Consider the following 25,254-nt stretch of genomic DNA (forward strand, 5'->3'; position numbering starts at 1 on the left):
AGCCAATGGAGTGGTAGTGTCTGTTACTAATATGAGCAGGGCCCATAAAACGGGGATACCTCTCCTTCAGAGGACTGTTGTAAGGGTTCAAAGAGATGACACACAAAGCTCCCAGCATAGTGTCTAAAATACCACAGGTAAGTAATACATGTGAAGTATTATTGTTAGTAATGGCAGTAATAATACTGACATAAGACATAGAAGGCTTAGCAACTAGAAAAGGGGTGTCTAAGAAGATAACAAAAAGAAAGAAGATAACATCAGGAATAACAATAAATAGCAACAGCATATTATATGCAGGTACTAAACTAGGTCTTTTCCATGCATTAAAGTGTTCCCTTCCATAGCCTCATGCAAAGGTCATGCAACTTCGAGTTTTTCATTGAGGAGGCTCCTACCATACTATTAAGAAGAGATTGCAAAGTTTATGGTAAAGAGCCAGGAAGTAAATAGCTTTGCGGGCTGTATAGTCTCTGTCACAACTAATCAATTCTGCCATCGTAGTAGGAAAGCAGCCCTAGACACTATGTAAATGAATTGGCATGGCTGTGCTCCAATAAAAATTTACTTACAAAAGCAGGCAGCAGCATGATCTGGCCTTTGGGTCATAGTTGTTGACCTCTACTTTAAACCATTAAAATATTGAGGTTGTTACCTCAGCATAACCTAGACCAGCGGTCACCAGCCTTTCAGACCTCACAGACCACCAGTGGTACGCGAACCACCGTGAACCACCGGTTGACGACTGCTGACCTAGACTACACCATCTATATCAGTGGTTCTTAACCTATGAGTCGGGACCCCTTTGGGGGTCGAACGACCCTTTCACAGGGGTCGCCTAAGACCATCGGAAAACACATATATAATTACATATTGTTTTTGTGATTAATCACTATGCTTTAATTATGTTCAATTTGTAACAATGAAAATACATCCTGCATATCAGATATTTACATTACGATTCATAACAGTAGCAAAATTACAGTTATGAAGTAGCAACAAAAATAATTTTATGGTTGGGGGTCACCACAACATGAAGAACTGTATTAAAGGGTCGCGGCATTAGGAAGGTTGAGAACCACTGATCTATATAATAAAAGGGTAATATGCAAATCAACCAAACTAAAGGTGGAGCGACCAGTCACTATGACATGCACTGACCACCAGGGGGCAGACGCTCAATGGAGGAGCTGTCCCCTGGTAGTCAGTGAGTTTCCACAGGGGGAAAACAGCTCAGCCCCAAGCCTGGCTGACAGCTGGCGAGTGCAATGGCCCACTTCCGCAGCAGCGCTAAGGATGTCCTTTGGACATCCCCCGAGGGCTTCAGGACTGCAAAAGTGTGCAGGCCAGGCTGAGGGACCCCCCTCCCACCCCCAGGGCACGAATGCTGTGCATTGGGCCTCTATTCTGATATAATTACTACTGCACTTCACAAAGGAATCCTGATAGAGAGCTACAGAGCAGAAATAGCACGTCTATGTTTCTCTATGAGAAGGCAGTATTCATCAGAACGGGACCATGTAAAATTGCCCTGGATTCAGATCATGATTTAATCAGGGTGCGTAATATCAGTGTGCTTTCACTGCCTTGGAAAGAAAGCATACACTGGACCTTTTGGCCAGAAATGCTATTCCATCTTTTTCTCATGGGTTACTCACACTCATCTTTCAGATCTCAGATCTTGTATCTCTTCCTTCAGGAAACCAAGCCTAGAAGCTTTTTGGTTTGGGCAGAGCACCTAACCTACTTTTTTTAAAATATATTTTATTGATTTTTTACAGAAAGGAAGGGAGAGGGATAGAGAGTTAGAAACATCGATGAGAGAGAAATATCGATCAGCTGCCTCCTGCACACTCCCTACTGGGGATGTGCCCGCAACCAAGGCACATGCCCTTGACCGTAATCGAACCTGGGACCTTTCAGTCCGCAGGCCAACGCTCTGCTCTATCCACTGAGCCAAATCGGTTAGACCTAACCTACTTTTTTCATTGTAATTATATTACTAAGATTATTTGATTAATAACTTTCTCTTCTACTGGATAATGAACTCCAGAAATGCTAAAGCCATGTCTGCTTTTATTAACTGTGGCATTCCCAATACTTAACCCAGTGCCTGGTACATAGTTGGCACTCAATAAATATTTGTTGTGTCATAAAGCATTTAAGACAGATCATTAGTAGTCCCTTTTATTGGTGACTCACACAGCTGCAATGACCCATCCAAGGTAACAGAATTATTATGCAATGGAGCTATAATTTAACACAGATTTGGCTGATACTCAAGCCTTGATTTTAAGCAGAATACCCCACTGCCTCCTAGGGATCTAGGGATAATATCTGTGGGAAAGAAAAGTACAAGAGAAGACTGCTTTAGCTGAAAGGTAGGAAAGTATGGAGGGAGCTGAGCAATTACCTTCACAATAAGAAAGCTCAATTTTTTTCTTTGGTTTACGAAGAGATTCCAAGTGATATCTAACAGATGTCTTTTGAATATCTTTTGTTTGGCTGCACACTATTGCAAAATAATGTTTAATTAGTTTCCAGCATTAGAAAAATAGAGGTTTCTTTCCTCCCCCCCCCTCAAAAAAAGGTCTAGATTTCTTGCTTCTCTTAAAGTCAGAATATCTGGCCACACTGGACCCCTAGTTCCTGAGGGCAAGAATCAGCCTTAGATTGAGTGTCTGTTCTCCAATTACAACCGTCTCCACTCAGCCGACCTCTCTGAGTTAAGAAACCTGCCTGGACCTTGTCACATTCATATGTGAACCACAGGTTACATTGAGGTTCAGTGGAGGCAATTTGGGGGAAGCAAGCTACAAGCTGAGTGGAAAGAGAGGCGAACTTGATTATTTAGTTTCTTCTGGAAAGGACATCAAAAGGAAAGAAGGAAGGAATAGAGATGGTAGGAGGGAGGGAGAGAGGAAGGAAGGACAGAAATTGCAGTGTTGAAATTAGAACCCAAAATAGAAATATTGGGGGGGTGAAAATGTTTTCACCTTGGTCGTAATTTTGTAACTGTGTATGTAAAGAATCAGGGCAGGAAGAGGAAGCAGTCCTGGAGCACGTGGCAGTGATGGAGGGAACATTCACAGTGGCTCCTGGGAGAATGACCTTAGTATCATATGCTGGAAGGAGTTCTGCAGACTTGAGGAGTTTTCCATGTGCAAAACTCTTAGCAACTATTTCATCCAAATCCTCCACATCTGGGAGCTGTACTGAAGAGCGGGGGTCAGCAGACTGCTCAGGTGAAAATCCACCATTGTGCTTGCCCAGACCTCTGATAACCTTAAGAATTAACCTTCAGAATTGTTAAAGTCTGTTTAAGAGCACAGTTGGCCAGTGAATCTATATATATAAAAGCCTAATAGGCAAATTGTCCCCACAAGAGTTCGACTGGGAGACCCATCACTTGCTATGACATGTGCTGATTACCACGGGGCGGCGCGGAATGAAGGAAGGCCACGGCCAACAGCCAGAAGGCCCAGATTGGCTCTGATCACCAGCCAAGACTACAGACCCTATCCATGCACAAATTTCGTACACCAGGCCTCTAGTTTAATAATATAAATCATGATACTTTATCTACCATAAGGAAGGAAGGTTGTTTTAGTTCCTGGTAGTAAAAGTTCTGATAAATTCAAAAAGAAAAACAAACAAAAATGAGGCTAGAATTTTCCACGCATTAAATTGTTCCCTTCCACAGCCCCATGCATAGGTCACGTAATTTCAAGTTTTTCATTGAGGCGGCTCTTACCACACTATTACGACAACAAAACAAACAAACAAACATAGCTGAAGGAGCAGCGAGGACAGGCCAGACTGGGGTTGAGATCCTGCACTACCACTTGTTAGCTACATCTTTCAGATATTTACTTTACTTCTTGAGGCCTCAGTTTTCTCACCTGTAAAATAGGTTAGCACCATCTATTGTGCAGGATTGCTAATCACAATTTACTAAAACAAGGTTTTTAAAGAGTGTAGTCCACACACGCTGCTTTCCCAGCCCTCCATCTTCCTGAACAGAAAGGTTAACCATTTACATCCAGTCTTCCTGTCCTACTCTTGAGAGTATTAGCGAACCATACAGTTTTGACATGTTAAGGACAATTATAACACCCCTGATTTTCAGCAAGTACAAATGGCTTTCCCTAAAGCCAAGGGTATTATTTCAGAGATACCCATGCCTCCCATAAACCCACCTATAGAAAGCATACAAATTATGCCCTTATGACCTAAGTAACTTTGGGGTTTTTTAATTCATTTTTTAAAATATACTTTTATTGATTTCCGAGAGGAAGGGAGAGAGAGAGAGAGAGAGAGAGAGAGAGAGAGAGAGAGAAACATCAATGATGAGAAAGTACAATGATCAGCTGCTTCTTGCACTGGGATCAAGCCCGCAATTCAGGCATGTGCCCCCACTGGGAATCGAACCATGACCTCCTGGTTCATAGGTCGATGCTCAACCACTGACCCACACCAGCTGGGCAAATCATTTTCAAAAACACAAATGCTCCAACTTGCAAAGATCACAAGCTCAGGCAGTGTATTTAAATACTTTTCCTTCTCAAAAAATAGTTATTGCTTCTTAAGGCTGAACTTTGAAGATACTGTTTATCCTCTGCATGTTTAATTAAAACTCTTAAATTTCACTCAGAAATTCTCATTAAAGCTGTCTCTTTAGAAGATTATTTTAGGAACGTTCAGATTTTCTTTTACTAGGTGTTAATGTAAACAGGGTAGTTTACTTCAAGTTTTTCTAGGGGAGACCACAACGCTCGAGGCTCACCCTCCCCTGCAGTTCTGATTCCTTCCTGCAGCAACAGAAACGGGGGAAAATTACTGCCACGTGTGCCTGGCCTGCAACCCACACAGCCGCACGGGCTCACCTGCAGCTCAGCCAGCCCCAGAGCTGACACACTCCACAGCCGCCAAATGACACAGGACTTGACCAAGACTACTTTGGTTTTGCCCAAATAGGTGAAGGCCACACAGTAACACAGCCCAGCTCTTTAAGACCAGTCTGTAATAGCCCTAGCTGGTTAACTCAATGGATAGAGCAGACTGAAGGTTCCCGGATTTGATTCCAGTCAAGGGCATGTATCTGGGTTGCAGGCTCGATTCCAGGCCCTGGTCGGGGTGCATGAGGGAAGCAATCAAACCATGTGTCTCTCTCACATCGATGTTTCTCTCTGTCTCTCCCTCTCCCTCCTTCCCTTCCACTCTCTCTAAAAAGCCAATGAGAAAATATCCTCGGGTGAGGATTAACAAACAAACAAAAACCCAAGTTTGTAATAGAAACATTGGAAACAACTTAACTGTTCATCTACAGGAGAATGATTGACTGAAAGCAGGTGAGTGGAGTGAGCAGCAGCTGTGGACAGTGATGCAGTTCTGTGTGGACCAACATAGAAGAATCTCTAAGAAACCGTAATTGAAAAAAGGAAGTTATTGTTTTTCATACCCAATAAGATCTCATTTGTTTGGAAAATGCCCACTTAATACTATGTGTAAAGTATATAAACACACAGAAAATGATATGAAAGGACACACCCCCAAATGGCAAGGGTGGTTACCCCTGGAGAGGGGACATAACTTCAGTGTGTTCAGGAAGATAAAAGAGAAATTTGTTCTACATTTTAAAAAAAATTATTCTAAGAATTTTATAAAAATCGACAATACAAATATATTCTTGCATTACTTTAAAATTTAAAAATAAATAAAAGTCTATTTTAACTATGCCACTTTGCACATATACAAGTTTTGTAAAATAAGAAAGCCCATCAAAATCAGGTATTACCGACCTCATAGGACTCAAATGAGGATAATTTGACATCACAAATGGGCTTGGCATGTGGTAAATGTTTAATAAACATGATACGACACCACTGTGTCAGCTAGTGATATATAAGACTTCCTGTTGGCAAAATGTGTCAAATTGCATTAATGCCATTAGTAACTTCATTCCACTAATTTTTTCACTTGCAAGTACCTAAGAGGGGGAAAACAACACTTCAATTATGTTAACCATCTATATATATAAAAGCCTAAGTGACTAAGTGGACCAGCCGGTAGCTACAACACTCACTGATCACCAGGGGGCAGACACTCAATGCAGGAGTGGAAACCACAGGCATGGAAACATGGAACAGACTGATGAATCTCAGAAAGAAGGGGGGAGAGGGAAGGGAAGGAAGAGATTAACCAAAGATCTTATACGCATACTAGAGGCCCAGTGCACAGATTCGTGCACAGGTGGGGACCCTCGGCCTGGCCTATGGGGATCGGGCCAAAACCGGCTCTCTGACGTCCCCCAAGGGGTTCCGAATTGCGAGAGGGTACAGGCCAGGCCAAGGGACCCCACCGGTGCACCGGGCCTCTAGTCAGTAATAAAGTATTAGTTTGCCAAAAGAGATACATAAGAACTGTGAGCTTTAGAAATGCTCCTAAGTTGAATTACAAATTTCATCCTGTAGATAATGCAATGGCCAGAATAAGGTTTTGTGTAATAATTTATCTCTAAAAGACTGGCATCATAGCAAAGTATTATGAAATGAAAATAAGTGCAAAACTACATTCACTTTCCCATAGTGGTCAGTCAATGGGGCTCCTTCCTGGGCTCTGAAACATTCCCAGAAGATAAATGGTGATGGAAGGAGACCTGACTTGGGGTGGTGAACACACACCACAGTAGATAGATGAAGTGTTATAGAATTATACACCTGAATCTTACATAATTTTACTAACCAATGTCACCCCAATAACAAAGAAGAAAGATTCTTTGATATAAACCAGGAGTGGGGAACATCCAGCCTGCACGCTGTATAAGGCCCACAAAAATCATTAGGTCTGGCCCTGCCAAGGCATTAGTGGTGAGTTAATTAAATGTTGGACCAAATATAGCAGGCTCATTTTTAAGCTGATAATTTTGTATGGCACCTGAATGATGTTATAAATGTCCAAATGGCCCTTGGCAGGAAAAAGGTTCTCCACCCCTGACATAAACCCACACCTACAACAGCTAAAGAGAGTAAACTGAGCAACACTAGACAATGCAGAAGTAGGAAAAATAGAAGACAAGGTGGCTCTGCCTCAAGAAACGTACAGCCAAGTTAGAGAACAATTCTGGAAACTCAATGTTAACGACTATGCTGAGAGAGAGCAGAAAAAGTGATGGAGGCCACGTCATCCTGGGATTATGAACACAAATAAATGTCTACCAGGACTTAAAGGTATGTGGAGAAATGAACAAAAATACATATCCAAAGAAATAATTGGAAATAAGCTTGCCAAAAATGTATCTATTCAAGTTCTACACCTGAACAAAATTATTTTCAAATCGGCCATGTCTTAATTCTCCCTCAAATCTCACATAATTTAATGGGCATACCTTTCTTTTTTATGTTTGCAAATACACTCTACAGTACATTAAGACATTTTGATAATGATCTTAGTTCTATTGTATTTCATCCAATATGTGGCATTGCTTTGAAATTCACTTTCTAGAGAAACCTGGCTTAGTTCTTCTAGCCTGGGACTTAAATGAACTCAATTTACAAAACACACACTGACACATTCTAACAAGTCCACATCGAATATGCTTCACCTTTTATAGCATTTAAGAGGCCTCAAAAAAATTAGCATGGAAAAGTAATAAAATTAACAAGATTTTACTACCTGTATTTCATCTTTTATATACTTTTCTCTTTCTAAAATATGTCAGGTAAATATTTAGGATTCCTTGAGTCAAACTTACGTTTTACTAATCAGAAAACACCGATAGTAAGATTAATAGAAGAATCCAAGCAGGCAAAATAAGGTTTTTCTGAACCTCTAGACGGAGAGTAAAATGGAAATTAGATACTCCGATGACTGATACCAACCAATGTGGGTAAAAGAAATGATGTCAAGCCAAAATCATGTGGCCAATGTCTGCGCCTGGCAGCCCAAGCCATTTCCAGGGAAGTTGCTGTGAACTGACCCTGCCTAAATGGAATGAATCATCAGCAGGTCCCTGACATCAGCCAGCTGCAAAGCCTTACAGTGACTGACTAGATTGAAAAAAGATTTCCAAAAGCTTCAACATAAAAAGCCCAACTGATTCAGTTTCCCTATCGGATTTCCCAATGCTTTCTCCTAGGTCATTTATATCCAAATTGCGCCCACCCCCTCCATAAAAACAAAGGCTACAGAAACTTAAAACAGCACTTTTGCCTTCTGAAAAGTGTAAGTTAGCTGGCTCGATAAAAGGCCTGAAATCATCTTCAGGGTCGCCATCAAGATTCGAATAATTTGGCAACAACAGCATCTGTAAAAATGAAGACATAAATTCCAAAGGTAGGTGGGAGACATCTTGTGGCACATCCATGTCACTGATAAAGAATTTCAAAGAATCCATGCAAGCCACTGAGTCGTTTTATTTTTATTTTGTGTTTAATGCTTTCTTGTGTAAATATCAAACACATATAAAAGTACAGAAAATAATATAATACATCTTCATGTACTCATTCCCCTTCTTCAACAATTATCCACCCTGGCTACTCTGGCCTTTTCTAGGACCCCAATCACTCTCCCTCCAGCTAGCTCCCTAATTATTTTAAATCAAATCCAAGATATTACATAATTTCATCTGTAAATATTTTAGTATGCATCTTTAAAAGATAAGGACTCTATACTAAAGAAAAAAATCCATCACACCTTAGAAAAATTTACCAATGATTCCTTACTGTCATCAGTTCAACCTTCAAATTTCCCCAGCTGGCTCACAATTTTACTATTTGCTTATTTGAATCAGGATCCAAATAAGATTCATGCATTGTGATTGGTTAATATGTCTCTTAAGTTTTTAATCTTCAGTTTCCCTATCTATCTCTCTCTCTTTTTCCTTGAAAACTTTTGTTGTTTAAAAAGAAGAAAAAAAAAGAAAAAAAATGGGGTCATCTGTACTGTAAGAGTATCCCATGGTAGGGAGCTTACTCGCTGCAACCTTTGGAGTTGTTTGCCAATTTTCTCTTTATCTTCTGTATTTCTGGTAAGATTCTGGTTTGGTTTTCCAGCAACAGAGTGTCATCTATCAGGAGGCATGTATTATTTGATGTGACAGCCATTGATATAGCTCTATCCCCAGAGTTACAAAATGGTGAGAGTCTAGTATTCTTTCTTCATGTGTTAGCTGCAATACTTCTATAAAGAGAATCTTCTCTTTGTCAACTCTTTGACTACCCTGGGATACAATTTATGTAAAAGAATTACAATGATTACTCATTTCTTTCCCTTATTTATCAGTCTACAAATAATGTGTTGATTCCCTAGTATCTACAAAAGAGGTTGTATATTATTTATAAGCATATTTTATGTGTTGTTGATACTCAAATTCTTTGTCCAGTGGGCAAATTTTTTATTTGCTCCTAAGACTACAGTAATTTTACTTAACTTCAGCAATCATACATCTATATTTCCTTTCTCCCAAGCTCTGAAAATCCAAGCTCTTACTGACACCAACAGAAACACTCATTTGTTTTATCCCACTCTTCACACACACTCTTCTATTATGCCTTAGAATAATAATGCTCAGACTATAACCAATAATATAAATACTGAAAAAATTTTCATATTCTTTGCAGATTTTTTTTTTGTTCTGGATTATATCACAATAGAATTGTACACTCAAAGTAATGTGTTTTAGAGTCACTTGAAATAGAACCTTTCTGTGTGGTTATACCACCACTCAGATATACAGATAGGTTAATTTTCCTTTTAACTTTTTAGCAATTGCCTTTTTGGATTTAATTTTACTTTATAATTATGCAAAACATTTATGTGGTTCCAAAGTCAAATCTACAAAACAAAATATTCAACGCCTAGATTCTCTCCATGTCTACTCATTTTACTGCAAAACAAGTAACATCTTTGTCCATCAATTTTTTAAAAAATATAAACAAATATATATATTCATATATATATAATACACACACACACACACACACACACACATATATGCAAATCTCTTAGGTAGCATATCCTATACACTTCCACCACCTCCTACTTTTTTTCACTTAATATATTCTGGAAGTCACACCATATCGGTATATAGAGATATTCTTCATCTTCACACCACTACGTATTAATCCATTTTGTGGATCACAGTGATTTGTTCAATCAGACCCTTCCTGGTAACCATCTTGGATGTTTCCAGTCTTTTACTATTACAGATAGGGTTGCAATGAACAGTCTTGGATATTCTGTGTTTTTGCTGTATCTTTGGGATCTATTTCTAGAACGGGAATTGCTGAGTCAAAGGTAAACATGTGTAACTTGCCAGATGTTGCCAAATTCTCTTCTGAAAGGGGATACACCATTTTGCATTCCTACCAGCATTGTTATTAGAGGGCTAGTTTTCTCCACAGTCTTACCAATAAATAGAATACATTTCAAATATTCGGATTTTTGGCAATCTAGTAAGTGAAAATTATTTTTCAGTGTAGTTTTAATATGCACTTCTCTTATCATGTGTTAGGTTGAGTATTATAAATTAAGCACCTTTGCATTTATTTTTCTGTATGCTACCTATATATCAGGCACATTATTCCATAGGGTTGTTGACCCTTTGTTTAACAACTACATATTGGGGCAAGAACCCTTTATTTGCAGCATAACTTATAAATATATTGCCCAAGTTATCTGTCTTTTACTCTGCCTATAATTTTTGCCATGCAAAAATGCTTTATTTTATGACATCAAATTTATCAATCTTATACATTATTGGTACCAGATGTTGATTCATAGTAGAAAAGTTTTCCCCAGACCTAAGTTATAAAGGAGTTAATCCATGTTTTCTCCAAATACTAGTATTAAAGTATCACCTAAGACTGGATATTTCTATTGCTACCATGATGCAATATCTCATCTAATTCTCTCACTACACCTCTAGTGATACAGGAGAGCAACAATAGATCCAATAGATATTTTTGGAGTTCCTATATTATGCTAGGCACTGCTCTCAGAGATCATATACCCCAGTGAAAATGCCAAAAGGTCATTTTCTTTATGAAGCTTATATTGTGATGATGTTTCCCTTCAATATAAATACTAGGTTAATAAAGGGTTAAAATAAATACTCAGGTGCAGTACAATAAAGAAAACCCCAGTGAGGCCATAATCACCTATAATATCAGAGACAGTTTATCGAAAAAAGTTGTGCTTGAAACTTTAAGGATTTATAAATGAAAAGAGCTCCAAGCATTAAAATAAGTTGTCCTTTGGTTAGGTACTTTCATACCCTCGCTCAGAGGCATGGTTATATACCCAAGGTCTTTGTGGGGTTGCTCTGTCAAGCAACCAACAGTCCACTAGATTGAATCCTTCATGAATCAATCCCAGTGGATACTCAAGGACAAAAAGAACTACAAAGAATCCTTAAACGTTTTTCAATAATCATATTATGGATGAGAATGTTGGCAACATTTATCTCTCGTTTACCTCGATATTCCTGGCCCCTAGAACCATGCCTAACACACAGTATATAGCAGTGATGGCGAACCTATGACACGCGTGTCAGAGGTGACACGTGAACTCATTTTTTGGTTGATTTTTCTTTGTTAAATGGCATTTAAATATATAAAATAAATATCAAAAATATAAGTCTTTGTTTTACTATGGTTGCAAATATCAAAAAATTTCTGTATGTGACACGGCACCAGAGTTAAGTTAGGGTTTTTCAAAATGCTGACATGCCGAGCTCAAAAGGTTCGCCATCACTGGTATATAGTAACAAACAAGGTTACCAAAATAATGCTGCATAACTAATTTCCATATCTTAGTGCTCTGTTTGTTTCATTCTTCACACACACACACACACACACACACACACACACAGTGCAAATATGATCACATGTTTACAAATTACATCTGTAAAATTCATGTACATCTTTCTGCAAATGTTCTTTTTGACCTTGGGTGTGATTGAGGTTGAAGAGTTGACAAATCCTGAGGTCTAGCACTCTGGCAGTCCCTAGCACTTCTAGGCAAGCATTTTGCTCTGCCTGTACAGCATCCAAAAGAGCAGCCAGAGGGGGTTCGCCAGATCTTAATGGCACAACTTGCAATCTGCCCAGTTTCAAATGAGCAACTTCGAAGTAGTATTTCAGAGGCCAAACATCATTCTGTTATAATTATAAGAATTTAAGAAATCACCTACATTTGAAAATGAAATAATAAAATAAAAATAATTTTAAAAATGCAAGAAAAATGCCCCATACTTCAAGATAGACACACTTGCAATGAAAACAAACTTGTAGGGTTAAAATGATCTTCATCCACACAACTTATGACCTCAAGTTGTATTCTCCCTCTCTTTTTCCCCTAATAAAACAAGAGAAGGAAACTATATGTCTGCATGGAATAAATATCTGTGTTTAATTTAAAAAAGAATAAAGTCCACTGGAAATGGGTAGAGGATTCTTGCAGAAGCCCTGCAATTTAACTTCACTCTTCAGACTTTGGTTTGGTATGTAAACAAGCACATAAAGAAACCCAACCACAGCGAATGTGAGCCTTTTTCCAGACGAGCGGGGGCAAGTGTTACAAATGTGGGTCCAGTGTCAGGAGAACATAATCACAGTGTAAACTGGCTATTTCCAAATGGTGCCCCCCAGAAGGAAAAAAAATGAATGGAAGTACTTAATAAATCCTGTTTTCCATAAAATTCATAGCCTCACCCCCCAAAAAAGAAAGAATGTGAGCTCAGGGGTCAAGGAGAGTTTTGTTGGAATTCCCTCCTTCTAAATTCTGTCATCTCCTTTTTAAAGTGGAAATTCAGCTTCCCACAGATATGACAGATATACATCCTTGCTTTTCCTGCAAACCATTCACCAGTGAGCAACACTAACCAGTGGACATGTAGTTTCTCACGGACCATTTGCTAATTGGATACTGTCACTTCCAGTAATAGCTGAATACAGTACAGAAAATGCCTTTTTCAAACAGAAGTAAAACCAAATAAAAATACCAATGGCCTATTTATTTTCCACCAAAGAATATAAAGGACTCTGGATCCATCTCTACACACCAAAACATGGGTGCAGATATGATAGGATTTAAAAAGATTCCGTTGTCTTCATTACATGTTTAGCCACACAGGTCAAATAACATCCCATGGAGCTCAAAAAGAAGGGCCAAATTCTTCTGTTTCACTGGAAAAATAAGTTGCTCAAAATAAATTGACAATAGGCTAAGGATTGGAAAGTTTTTGATTAAAAAGGGATTTTTGTTGGAACACTTATAATGAGATTTGAGCTACAGTAACAATATAAAATTGAAAGCAAAATTACATACAAAATGAGTACTGTAAAATATCATTATTTTAGTACAATGGAAAATAAGGTGTTTGTGGTTTTACTCTATAAATTCTGTGTTGTCTGCTCATATGTATTTCTTCTTGGCTGTCTTCTGAATAGCCATTCTGATCTCCAAGGCCTCTGCACCAGCCTTCATTTATGGTGGTGAGGGGGGTGAAGGGGACCCACACAATCAGCATCTTCTAGGCTCAACTTTTCCCCCGCATTTTATTGACTTTTCAGGACTAATTCTTGTCCACGCATCACATTGGTGTTCAGTTACAGGGCAGACAATGAATTTTCCTAATCCATTTAGTGTGCTGACAGCCAAGTTCACAATTTATAGGATTTCCTTTTAGACGTCTACCTATTTCACAGTTCATTAAGACTCAAACTGAACACCTGTGTTTATGAAGTCAAAAGCAATTTTATACTAACAAGGTGTTAAATAAGGCATTCTCTGGAAGCCTGAACAACAATAATAACAACAAAAGGACTAGATGCTTGGCCTGTGGAACAGACTCATGTCCGTAGCTACCTGCCTCATCCTTTAATAGACAAAGCATCCCATGGACCCGCAGCCAACAAGCACAACACAGCTGAATTCCTCCACCAGAAATCTTTCAGGTTTTACCTTAAGAAAGCCAGAGCATGAGGCTGCCGTACAAAGTTCACCCGGATATCTAAAATCTGCAAAACGGCTAAAAATTTCAGGAAGGAGAATGTGGCCCCTTTAAACAATGTCTTCGCTAGCTGGATATAAGGACATTTTCAGCATTCTGGGGCCCACAACGCCTGACCCTGGCTCATTTTTATGTGACCCCAAAGTTTTCACATCATTAATAAAGAGAGAATCAAAACAAAGCCCACAGACGTTAGGGGAGGGGAAAGTGTAGTTTGGCACTGCCATCATACATACCCTCAAAATGAAAAAGGGAAAAAGGGGAATGCACATAGCAGAGGTGGTGACCCCTATAACGACTGTGGTTCCCAAGGCTTTCTTTTCTACTGGTAATAAACCATTTTGCAGACCTCCCAATTGTGGCCACCATGATAGTTACAGCTTGCAGGTTTATGTCTTTTTCTTGCAGCTAAGAGTGTTATCAATAAAAATTGCAAATGATGCCTTTCCTGGTCAAATAAAAACATTTTTAAATGTGAAGCCAGCAACGGGATTAGAATGGAAAAATACAAGTGACACCAGGATGTTGTTTTGTCTATTTTTTTTTCCAGCAAGTCCCTTAATGTATTAATTTTAAAGGCATTCCTTGCAAGTCTTGAAAGGGAGACAGCACACCCCGATGATGCGGTAACTGGTGATTTGACTGTCTTCAAAGTCGGTTGTGTCGGATATTACCAACGCTCTTAAAAAGCACCTCACTGTTAAATGCCTTGATTATGAAGAGCATTAAACAAAAGTCTATCTCAGAAAGCACGTTTGACATAATATTCTTTGAAGGCTGGGCTGAAGGGATTAAAAAGGGCTTTTCTGCTTGCTAGTCAACCACGGCAGGAGGTAAAAAGGGAAACTGAAATGACAGAGAAAGGAAAGGAGCACTCTGGGGAAATCCACCCTATGTATGTGGCAAATATTGGTTTTGTTCATTAAAAAACCCTCTTGCTCAAAACATGTGAATTCAGAAGAGAGGTGTTCCTTAGTATCTGGAATAGTTTGCAAAGCCCTGTGTGAATGTAGCCGGCCCCACAGTCCCACGGGGCCACAAAGCATTCAGACTCCTTGGCACGGTAACCTTTATGCCCAGGAGTCTGGCCTCACCATAAAGTGAGAAGGAGGGCTCATCTCAAGATGAGCAAACCAAGAAACAAGGACTCATGAAATGTGTCTTCTCCATGGAACAACAACATTTTCATTGTCAAAAGCTTGGCTTTTATAATCCAGCTTGAAAACTGACAGCTCAAGTCTGCTCTCTGGTTGTGTTATGACACTGAATCATGCGTGACTCAGAGACCAAACATCGCTGTCACCTCCTCCTCTGCCAGCACCCTGCACAACCTCCCTGAAGAAATGGCCATCACCACTTCTGTTAAAAAGGCACTTAATAACTTTTTTCATTACAAATGTATAATATCTGTATCATAGACAATTTAAAGATCACCTGGGTCTCCAACATAAAGAGAAAACACAGTAAGATACTGTTTTCCATCCTTTTACTTTTTTTACAAAGTGTGCATGTATGTGTGAATATAAGTAAATGTACATAATCGTAACATCTTTAAAGAAATAAAAATTAAATGTTACACAATGAATTCTTCTTAATGTACTAGGATTCTAGACTTCATGAAAAATGTTGCCATCTCTTGAGTTAGGCCAATATCCTTCAATATTATGGCCACAGTGTTATTGTTATTACAGCCATATGCTACTATGAGGAGTTAAACCCCCGAGTTATTCATTCTTCTTTCTCTTCATAGCCAGTTTACTAAGCATTCTTGCAGTCCCAATGAAGTCACCTATTAAGACATAATTATAAAACTTACAATAAACTTTGCCATGAACACTAAATGTGATCATGTATGTCAGTCCCTTGACACAAAGGGACTCATGGAAGGCCTAGATATAGGGTTAAGAGTTCAGGATTTGAGAGCTGAGGCCCTGTCACTCATCATTGTGTAACCTTGAGCAAGTTACACATCCTCTCTGAACCTCTATTTTCTCATCTTAAAAATAAATGGGTCAACAATACCAACTTCACAAGTTGAAAGTCAAGAGTAAAATAAAGTATTGCATGGGACACACTTAGCCATAGTTACCGGAACTCAGAATGGCAGCCACAAGACACTTGGTAGACATTTGGGCAATACAATTAAATTTAAAAGTCTAAGACCAATAGCTCCTGAGATTATGGGTCCAACCTTATCCAATGCTCAATAAAATATTATCAAGTAATACCTCCCTCATTTAGACAATGAGAGAAGGGTCTTTCTGAAGTACAGCCTACTGAAGCATTTCTGAGTAGATGAGGTAACTTCTGAAATAATCAAGCCAGCAGCGTGTCTGTAACCCCATAAATAGCATCCCCTCTCTCAAAGAGAGCCAAGTTGCTTGAGTGTGGACTCAAAATAAATTGGCTTTAATCAAAACACAGAAAGAGTATCAGAGTAACCCTCTTAGCAATGTGAACCTTCCAGTATGAGCGATATGAATGGATATTTCATACAGCTTGCATACTTTAGTTTTCAAAGGAGCTGAACACTTATTTCTTTGTATTTCCTCTCCTTCTTTTGCTTATCCACTTTTAAACAACACAACGAAGGTAACATATAATTAAGATATTGTGTGAAATTATTAATAACCAGAAATTCCTGAGCGTTTATGGTACTATAAATCAGTTATCTGTCACTCATCCATATACCCAATAGAATGTTGGCTGGATGAGGGCTGAAACCATAGTTCGTACACAGTAGTCATTCAGAAACTATGTGTTGCATGAAATCTATAGGGCAGGAATCTTTCATGTGAAATTCTCAGAAGTGCTTCAGGGCATCTATCAACTGCCTGAAATTATATTCATTATTGCATGTGAATATGAGTGTGTATGTGCTGAGGTGAATGTTTCTAGGGAATAAGCCTATAAATTGCATGATAGATTTCTATATATATTTCATTTAAAAAACAAAAACAAAAATGCTATGGACCCTTGTTATGGAGCTGCCACTAACCTAACCTGCATGTGTTGTACCTTGTCTTCAAGAACACAAAACCCTTATATTCTCCATTAACGGGCTCTCTTCCCTGACCTATTTGAAACAGCAGTGAGTATAAAAGCAAGCATCGCACCACTGTCATATAACACATCTTCCAGAAAAGATGCAAAGGAGTTGTCACATCTGGTTGTTACAAACCATGCTGGGCTGGGGAAACGTGTAGTTGCTGGAAAGCCCAAAGAAACCTCTTAATTTGGGTCTAGAACAAATAGATGGCACTTTTATAGTAACTTCATTAAAAAGTGACTCCATTGAAATGTAAAAATCTGAGTTCTGTATCTGTGGACACCAAAATCTCAAAGGAGACCCACAAAGGCAGAACACACAGAATGGATGATGAAAGAGAAGTGAGCGGGAGCATTCCCCAAACACCCGTGAGATACAATAAAAATAATAGCAGCAATGATGATAATCAACACAATTTATAGCTAAAACCTCTTACCAGAGTTAAAGCACTTTTCACACAGATGCACCAGGCTGACACAAAGACTAACATTTTATAGATCAAGACATGTAAGCTCAGAGAAGTTCAAGTCTTATCCACGTCACAGTTATCCAATGGGAAGGCTGAAGTATGTCCACACACCTCCCACTTCTAAATGCTGTGTTCTTCACACAACATTTCACTTCAGACCATAAAATAAAATCTAGGCCTCTCTTCTAAATATCTGGATATGTTGGTAATTATTTTTAAATATATTTTTTTATGATTTCAGAGACGGGGAAGGAGAGAGATCAAGAGACAGAAACACTGATGAGAGAGAAACATCATAGATCGGCTGCCTCCTGCAATCCCCCTATTGGGGATCAAGCCAGCAACCCAGGTTGTGCCCTGGCCAGGAATCAAACCAGTGAGCTCTTGGTTCATGGGTCAACACTCAACCACTGAGCCACACCACCAGGCAAGTAATTATGTGTTGAAATCCAGAAAAATCGAGGTGCTAAAGAAAACTAGTTTATTATCTCTATTGCCATGTAATTAATGTGTTGGAGGATAGGGATAAGTTGGTACATAAAAAGCATCCAGGAAAGTAGCAAAATAAGAAACTTGGCTTTAGGGACCTTTGATGCTATTTTAAAAAGTAAAATGTTATGTTAAGAGCTATGTGGTGTATCCCTCTGTGTGCATAATTATTATTCCATTGATTTATTGCTCACATGTCAAAGAGCATCTGGGCATTTATGCAAGTTAAAACAACCAACCCAAGAGCCAAGCCACACAGCCTCAAACCCAGACAACTTGCCTCCCACCCTTGTCCCGCTCTTCATCCTGCCACCTCCCAAACAAAAATTCTCATAGTAAGGATCTTCCTGGCAGAGATGAACTGTTAAACCAGTGACATCTGTCATGTACACCATATTCTAAAAGAGTAGCTAAAACCAGTTAATAGCATAGATTTTCCAGAGAAACCAGCAAATTTCTTCTAATTCTAGAAAGAACCCTCTTCTGTTTTGGCAAAAGCTTTTAAGGAGTAACTCAGGAATCAAACTGGAAGGAGCTATCACATGTAACCTTCTGCAAGGATGAGCCCTGATCTGTCATATGGGCATAATGAATCATAACGTATCTACTAAATACTCATCCACTAAGGTAGGGAGACTCTTTAGAGGTGGGAAAATCACTTTAATATATTTCACCCTGTTGCCAAAAATCCTTTGCCTATGATCCAACCAATAGAGTAAATTTTAACTGAAACTGCTTCCCCTAAGAGATGGACATCACTGGGTAACTGTCTCCATTTTTATTTACAGAGATCTTAAAAGAAAAAAAAGGGCAAAAAGAAAATTCCTCTGATGTCTCCAGCTGATAAAATCATTAATCACACACTCCAAACTTCAAAGCAGAAGACGAGAAAATCACCTCACTTTCCCTGCAAATGGAGAATAATTTTTCTACTTCAAAGAACCATCTTTTTTATTGGGTCATTTTAATTATTGAACGTGGGATGGAAGCTATCCACATAATGTCACCACTGTCTTTTTCATGAAATATACATAGGTCTAATTTGACTACATTCACTCAAGAGGGAAACACTGAGGAGAGGATAAGAAAAGGGATATGGGCTGGGGATACAGCTCTCCTCAGTGCAAAGGAGTAAGAGAAAGGAAGTAAGCCTTTCAGGGCTGACTTTTCTCATTCCTTCCTCTTGGAGAGAAACCACCAAAAAGCGGACTGCCTATTTGGGCAATTCCTCAAGGGACTGCCTTGCTTCTCAATTCTCCTCCTACCCAACACACGGCAACACAATCACACTACCTTTATTAGTAACTAGAGGCCCGGTGCACGAAGTCATGCACAAGTGGGGGGGTCCCTCGGCCTGGCCGGTGATCAGGGCCAATAGGGGACATCTCACCCAGCCACGATCAGGGCCGATCAGGGCCAGCTGGCTGCGGGGGAGGGACCGCGGGAGGTTGGCTGGCCTGGCCGTGGGAATTTGGCTGTGGGAGCACACTGACCACCAGGGGGCAGCTCATGCATTGAGCATCTGCTCCCTGGTGGTCAGTGCGCGTCATAGTGACCAGTCGACCTGTTGTAACCGTCACTTAGGCTTTTATAGATACTAGTATAGATGCTGGCATTATTGCCAACCTCAGACAACTGTGGGTACAATCAGTTGATTTGTGAATAACGAGTGTGAAGAAAACCTTGTGTTCCAGAACAAGGGTCAGCAAACTAGCTGGCCCTGTTCAGAGTAAGACTGCTAGGGAGAGGTCAAGTCAGGCATCCCAATCCCCACTCGGCCCTTTTCCCACAAAATCACAATGCCGAGAATTGGCAAATTTCTTCTGTAAAGGGCCAGAGAGTAAATATTTTTAGCTTCGCGGCCTATACAATCTCTGCAGCTACTCAATTCTGCAGTTATAGCCAAACACAACACATAGACACTAGTAAATGAGTATGGCTGAGTCCTAGCAAAACATTACTTCCAAAAATAGGCTGAGGGTGGGATTTGTCCACAAGCCATAGTTTTCCACTCCTATTCTAGTCAAGTGCTAGATAATAGAAATGTTCTAGCACTGTGCTAGCCAATACAGCAGCCATTAGCCAGAGCTGACCATTAAATACTTAAAATGTGGCTAGTGTGACTAAGGAACTACATTTTAAATTTTACAGAATTTAATTTTCTTTAGTTTTTATTAAATTTATTGGGGTGATATTCATTTAATAGGATCATATAGGTTTCTATGATACATGATCTATATATATAGCATTTTGTAGCCACCACCCAAAGTCAAATCATCTTCTGTCACCATGTATTTGGCCCCCTTTACCCAGGAACTGCATTTTAAATGTTACTGACTTTTACTCATTTAAATTTTAACAGACAAGGGTGGCTAGTGCAGTGGTCGGCAAACTGCGGCCCCTTGAGTGTGGCTCTTCCACAAAATACCACGTGCGGGCACGCACGTACAGTGCGATTGAAACTTCGTGGCCACACTCAAGGGGCCAAAGAGCCGCATGTGGCTCGCGAGCCGCAGTTTGCCGTCCACTGGGCTAGTGGCTCCAGTATTCAATAGCACAGTGGTAGATGCTTCTCACTGCTCCTCTTCAAAGCAGATTCAGGCCACCTTCCAATTTATGGCATAGTTTAAAATTTTTCCTTAAAAAAGAAGATATCCATGCTTCCACATTCAGAATGAAGCCACATCCAACTGAAAATTATGTTTCTTACGTGTGGAATATCTACATCATTGAAGCGAAAATAAGTGTTTGGTTTGAATCAATCAAATAACAGCAATTTAGCCAATGTGAAGTGCATAGGGGCTAAGTCGGATCCACGCCAAGACTTATCCAATGTGGAACCTGTTTCCTGTCTCCTCTGAACACTGGCCTGCACCTCCACTGAGAGCACAGACCTACTGAATGGCCCCACGAACTCCTAAGGAAGGACCAAATCTCCCCACAGACCCGAAAATGTATACATTCAAAGACATGGTTCAAGAGCACAAGAGGGAACACGCATCTCAGTTAGGCTGCCTTCTCCCAAAGCGATCACATCATACGCTGCCTCTACACGGATATCGGGCATTCACCGCATCCTTCGCTGCTGCCCACACGGATAATTTATTTTCTGCCAACTGTTTTATTTGCACAATAAGTAGCTTGTGTCCTGCATTCCTTCGCCATCCCCAAAATATAATCCAATGGGGAGAAGCAAGGAAATAAGATAGTAACGTGTTTTTTTTGTTTTCCAAGTGTAAATAAGAAATAACAAACCAAGTGTTCCTTTAAGCAATTTGTGTAATACCAGCTTTCTTCAAAGGGTAAAAGAATATTGAAAATTAAGGATACTCTTTGGGAAGTAAGAAACCTTTGGAATCATAGGTGCCAGGAGGGGAACCTATATAAATACACAACAAAGGAAGGTAAATGACATTCTGACTTTTAAAAATGATTTTTGATAAAAATAAAACCATTCCAGATCCAATCATTTATCTGTGGTTCCCAAATCTGCAAAGCTGAAAAAATGAAAGAAAAAAAATCCAAGTGTGAAGCAAACTCCCTTTACTGGCACAACCTGATGCAAACTGGCAGAGGGTTACTTATACAGTCTCTATTTATCCACTTTAGGGTGAGAACTTCTTTTCTGCATAAATATCCATGTGTTTGTACAACACTCCCAGCAACCTCACTGGGAATGTTACACAATCTATAATACATGCAGTAGGTCTTCCCTTTCCAAAATCCACCCAAATATCCGATATCCAAAACACCTCTTGCCCCAAGGGTTTGGATAAGGAATCTTCTAAAGAAAGCTGTTCAGGTAGAACATTTTCTATCAACTCAGCGTCTGCTGCCCAGAATTCTGAGACAGTGCCTTACCTCGGTTTGAAGAATGGCAGCCCGCTGTTCTTTGGCAGTAAGCGACTCTTTAAGCACTTCAATGTGTTGCTTGCAATCTGAATTTTGATTGCTAAGGGTTTCAAGCTTTGTTTGTAAGGCAAGAAGTTCTGATTCCTTCTTTGAAAGTTCCTGCTTTAGCTGATCAATCTGTAAAACAACAAAATTGCAAGAAATTAGAAGCCACAAATACTACTCTCTATTTGAAAACTACTGATTTCTCTTACAGTCCGTGTGTGTGTGTGTGTGTGTGTGTGTGTGTGTGTGTGTTCTTTAAATGACTTGTTTCTTTTTCTTTTTCACAGTCAGTGATTATTATTTCAAACAATGCAGGCTATACGTTTGATGAAAACGATGCTCCTGGGAGTCACACAGACTTGGGTCTGCGGTGGCTCTGCAAATGTGGCGGAGAGTGTAGAAAGCCAGAAAGGTAAGGTCAGCAGACGTCCGTCCACCTTCCACCCCACTGAGAACAAAGGTTCACAGTGGAAAGAAGGCTTCCAGGCCAAACCTACTATTCATCTATGAAACCAAAGACAATTCACCAAGATCCTCAGAGGGGTAAACAGGGAGCTAGTAAAGGTACTTAACCTAAGACATAACCTGGACCTTCTCTACTATTCCACAGTGGAAATGATCATTCAAGGGCATTATTTGACAAAAGAGAATTCTCACCCCCAGTCCCAAAAAATAAGTATTGGGGGTGTTTCTTTTGCTTATATTAAATACTGAGAAAATACAAAAGAAATAAAATATATATAAAGTATAAGGGAAAATAACACAAGTAATATCCATCATTCAATTCACCAAAAAAGATAGTTAGAATTATCTGTGCTCCAGCACATTTCTATCTCGTTCTTTCCCCCTTCAGAAATAATTCCCACTCTAAATTTTATGCTGATCATTTTCTTGCTTGTCTTTTAGGTTCACCATGTATTTTTTTCCATCTGTAAATGATATATACCATTTAGTTTTGAATACTATTTAGGTTTTTAACTTTGTTTGCAGTGTATGTTTTGTGGGATATTTTTTAAGCATTAGGCTTTTTTTCTACTCAATCTTATGTCCTGGAGATTAAATTGTGTTATTGTACAAGCAATTTGTTTGTTTTCTTTGAAGAACAGTATTCCATTGTAAAACTTCACCGCAGTTTATTTGTCCATTCTGCTGCTGATAGACATCTGGGTTTGTTTCCAGGTGTTGTTGGTTTTTTCCCTATTAAAGTGCTATTCTGGCCTGGCCAATGTGGCTCAGTGTCGATCTATGAACCAAGCGGTCACGGTTTCATTCTAGGTCTGGGCACATGCCCAGGTTCCAGGCTCAAACCCCAGTGGGGGAACTGCAGGAGGCAGCCGATCAATGATTCTCTCTCATCATTGATGTTTCTATCTCTCTCTCCCTCTCCCTCTGAAATCAATAAAAGTATTTTTTTTAAAGTGCTATTCTGAACATTCTTCTACATATCACCTGGTACACATAGTAAAAATAATCTAAAAGTTAAATTGCTGGACCACATAGTATACACATCTTCCACTTCACTAGACAAACAAATGTTTTCCAAAGCAGTTACATTAATATTCATAGTCACAGGCACGGCGTGTTCATCACTCCACAGCTTTGCCAATCTTATGTCACCAGCGTTCTACATTTCTGCCTGCAGAAGGAATGGCAGCTTCAGCCTCCTCCTGCTGGCAGCCAGCCACCATGCTAGAAGTCAGCTATCCTCCAACCGCTGTGCTCCGAGGAAGCCATACCAAACACACAGTGGGCAAAGAAAGACAGAGAAGCTGGTGGAAATAATTCCTTTGTCTTGTTCATGATCGTAAAGGGAAGAATTTCAATGTTTCACCATGAATGTTCATGTTTGTTTTAGCTTTTTATAGGCCCTCTTAGGTTTCAGAAAGTTCCATTTTATTACAACTTTGGAAAGTGTTTTGTTTTGTTTTTTTAATCTTCACCCAAGGATGTGTTTACTGATTTGAGAGAGAGGAAGGAAGGGAGATGGATGAGTAGTTTGTCTTCCATATTTCGATCTTTGAATCTGCTTCATCTGTTAATCACTTAAAGGTGGGTTAAAACACCTACTTAATGAGGAAATCATAAATTCTTCCTTATAGTTCTACCAATTTTTAGATCTAGAAATGGTTTCTTTGTCTTAATGTCTACAAATCCATTCCTTTAAAGGCTATGAAATCTGTCATTAGCTGCAGTTTTTATAGTTTTATTGAAATATAATTTACATACCATAAAATTCACCTAACTAAAGTGTACTATTGATGGTTTTTAGTATTTCCCATCATCATCATGGTTGTACACGTGAATCCTCTCAAAATAAAACCTTTCATCATCTCAAAATGAAAGCCTCAAACCATTAGCTGTCCCTCTCCATTCCCCACCCTCTACCCCCAGCTGTAGGCAAACGATACTAGTAATCTACTTTCTGTCTCTATAGATTGGCCTATTCTGGGTATTTTGTATAAATGGAATCACACAATATATGTACTTTGTGACTGGCTTCTTTCATGTAGCACAATATTTCGAGATTCATCCTTTTTATTGCTGAATAATATTCCCGAGCATGAATATAGCACATTCTATCAATTCACCAGTTGATGGGCACTCAGGCTGTTTCTATATTTTGGCTATTATGAATAATGCCACTACGAATATTCATGCACAACCCTGTGTGGACAAGCTTTCATTTCTCTTTGGTATATATTTAGGTGTAGAATTGTGAGGACATGTGGCAACTATATGTTTAGCATTTTGAAGACATTCTAAATCATTTGCCTAAGTGACTGTAGCATTTCCCATTACCACCAGCAATATATGTGGGCTCTAACTTTTTCATACTCTTACCAGAATTTGTTATTGTCTGTCTTTTTAATTATAGCCATTATGAAGGGTATAAAGTGGTATCTCATTATGGTTTTGACTTGCATTTCTCTAATAACTAATGACACTAAGCATATTTTCACATACTTATTAGCCATTCATACTGGTATATCTCTTTTGGACAAGTATTCTAACTGTTTCTACGACTTTTTCTTTGCCTTTTATGGCTTTATTTGATACAAATGGATAGGTTTCTTCCTATTTCTCCTTTTGGGGTACTTTGAGCCTCCTGATTGTGGACTGGTACCTGTCATCAGTTTTGGAAAAGTATCAGCTTTTATTTCTTCAAATATGAATAGTGATCTACTACATCGTTCTTTCTTGAACTCTGATTATAGTTATAATTGACCTTCTTTTTCTATGTATCTTAACTTATCTTTCATGTATTGCATCTTTTTATTTAATTTATTCTGCTCTATTTTCTAGTTTGTTAAGTCTCTCTTCTTCTGTGACCCTCCT

The 25,254-nt window shown here is 39.2% G+C and overlaps 1 protein-coding gene across 2 annotated transcripts in view; it reads right to left on the reverse strand.

The window, feature by feature from the left end:
* The window catches only part of ERC2 (ELKS/RAB6-interacting/CAST family member 2), an 869,271-nt gene that overhangs the window by 566,028 nt on the left and 277,989 nt on the right, over positions 1-25,254 (reverse strand). For both annotated transcript variants that reach the window (XR_002829807.1, XM_006090859.2), the window contains exon 6: positions 21,883-22,050. Coding sequence is in view for 1 of the 2 variants with exons in the window: in XM_006090859.2 (XP_006090921.1) it covers positions 21,883-22,050 (168 nt within the window). In the remaining variant the exon portion in view is untranslated. The remainder of the gene's footprint in view (positions 1-21,882; positions 22,051-25,254) is intronic.

This window comes from Myotis lucifugus, unplaced genomic scaffold (genome assembly GCF_000147115.1).
Source record: "Myotis lucifugus unplaced genomic scaffold, Myoluc2.0 scaffold_83, whole genome shotgun sequence".
Taxonomy (NCBI): Eukaryota; Metazoa; Chordata; class Mammalia; order Chiroptera; family Vespertilionidae; genus Myotis; species Myotis lucifugus.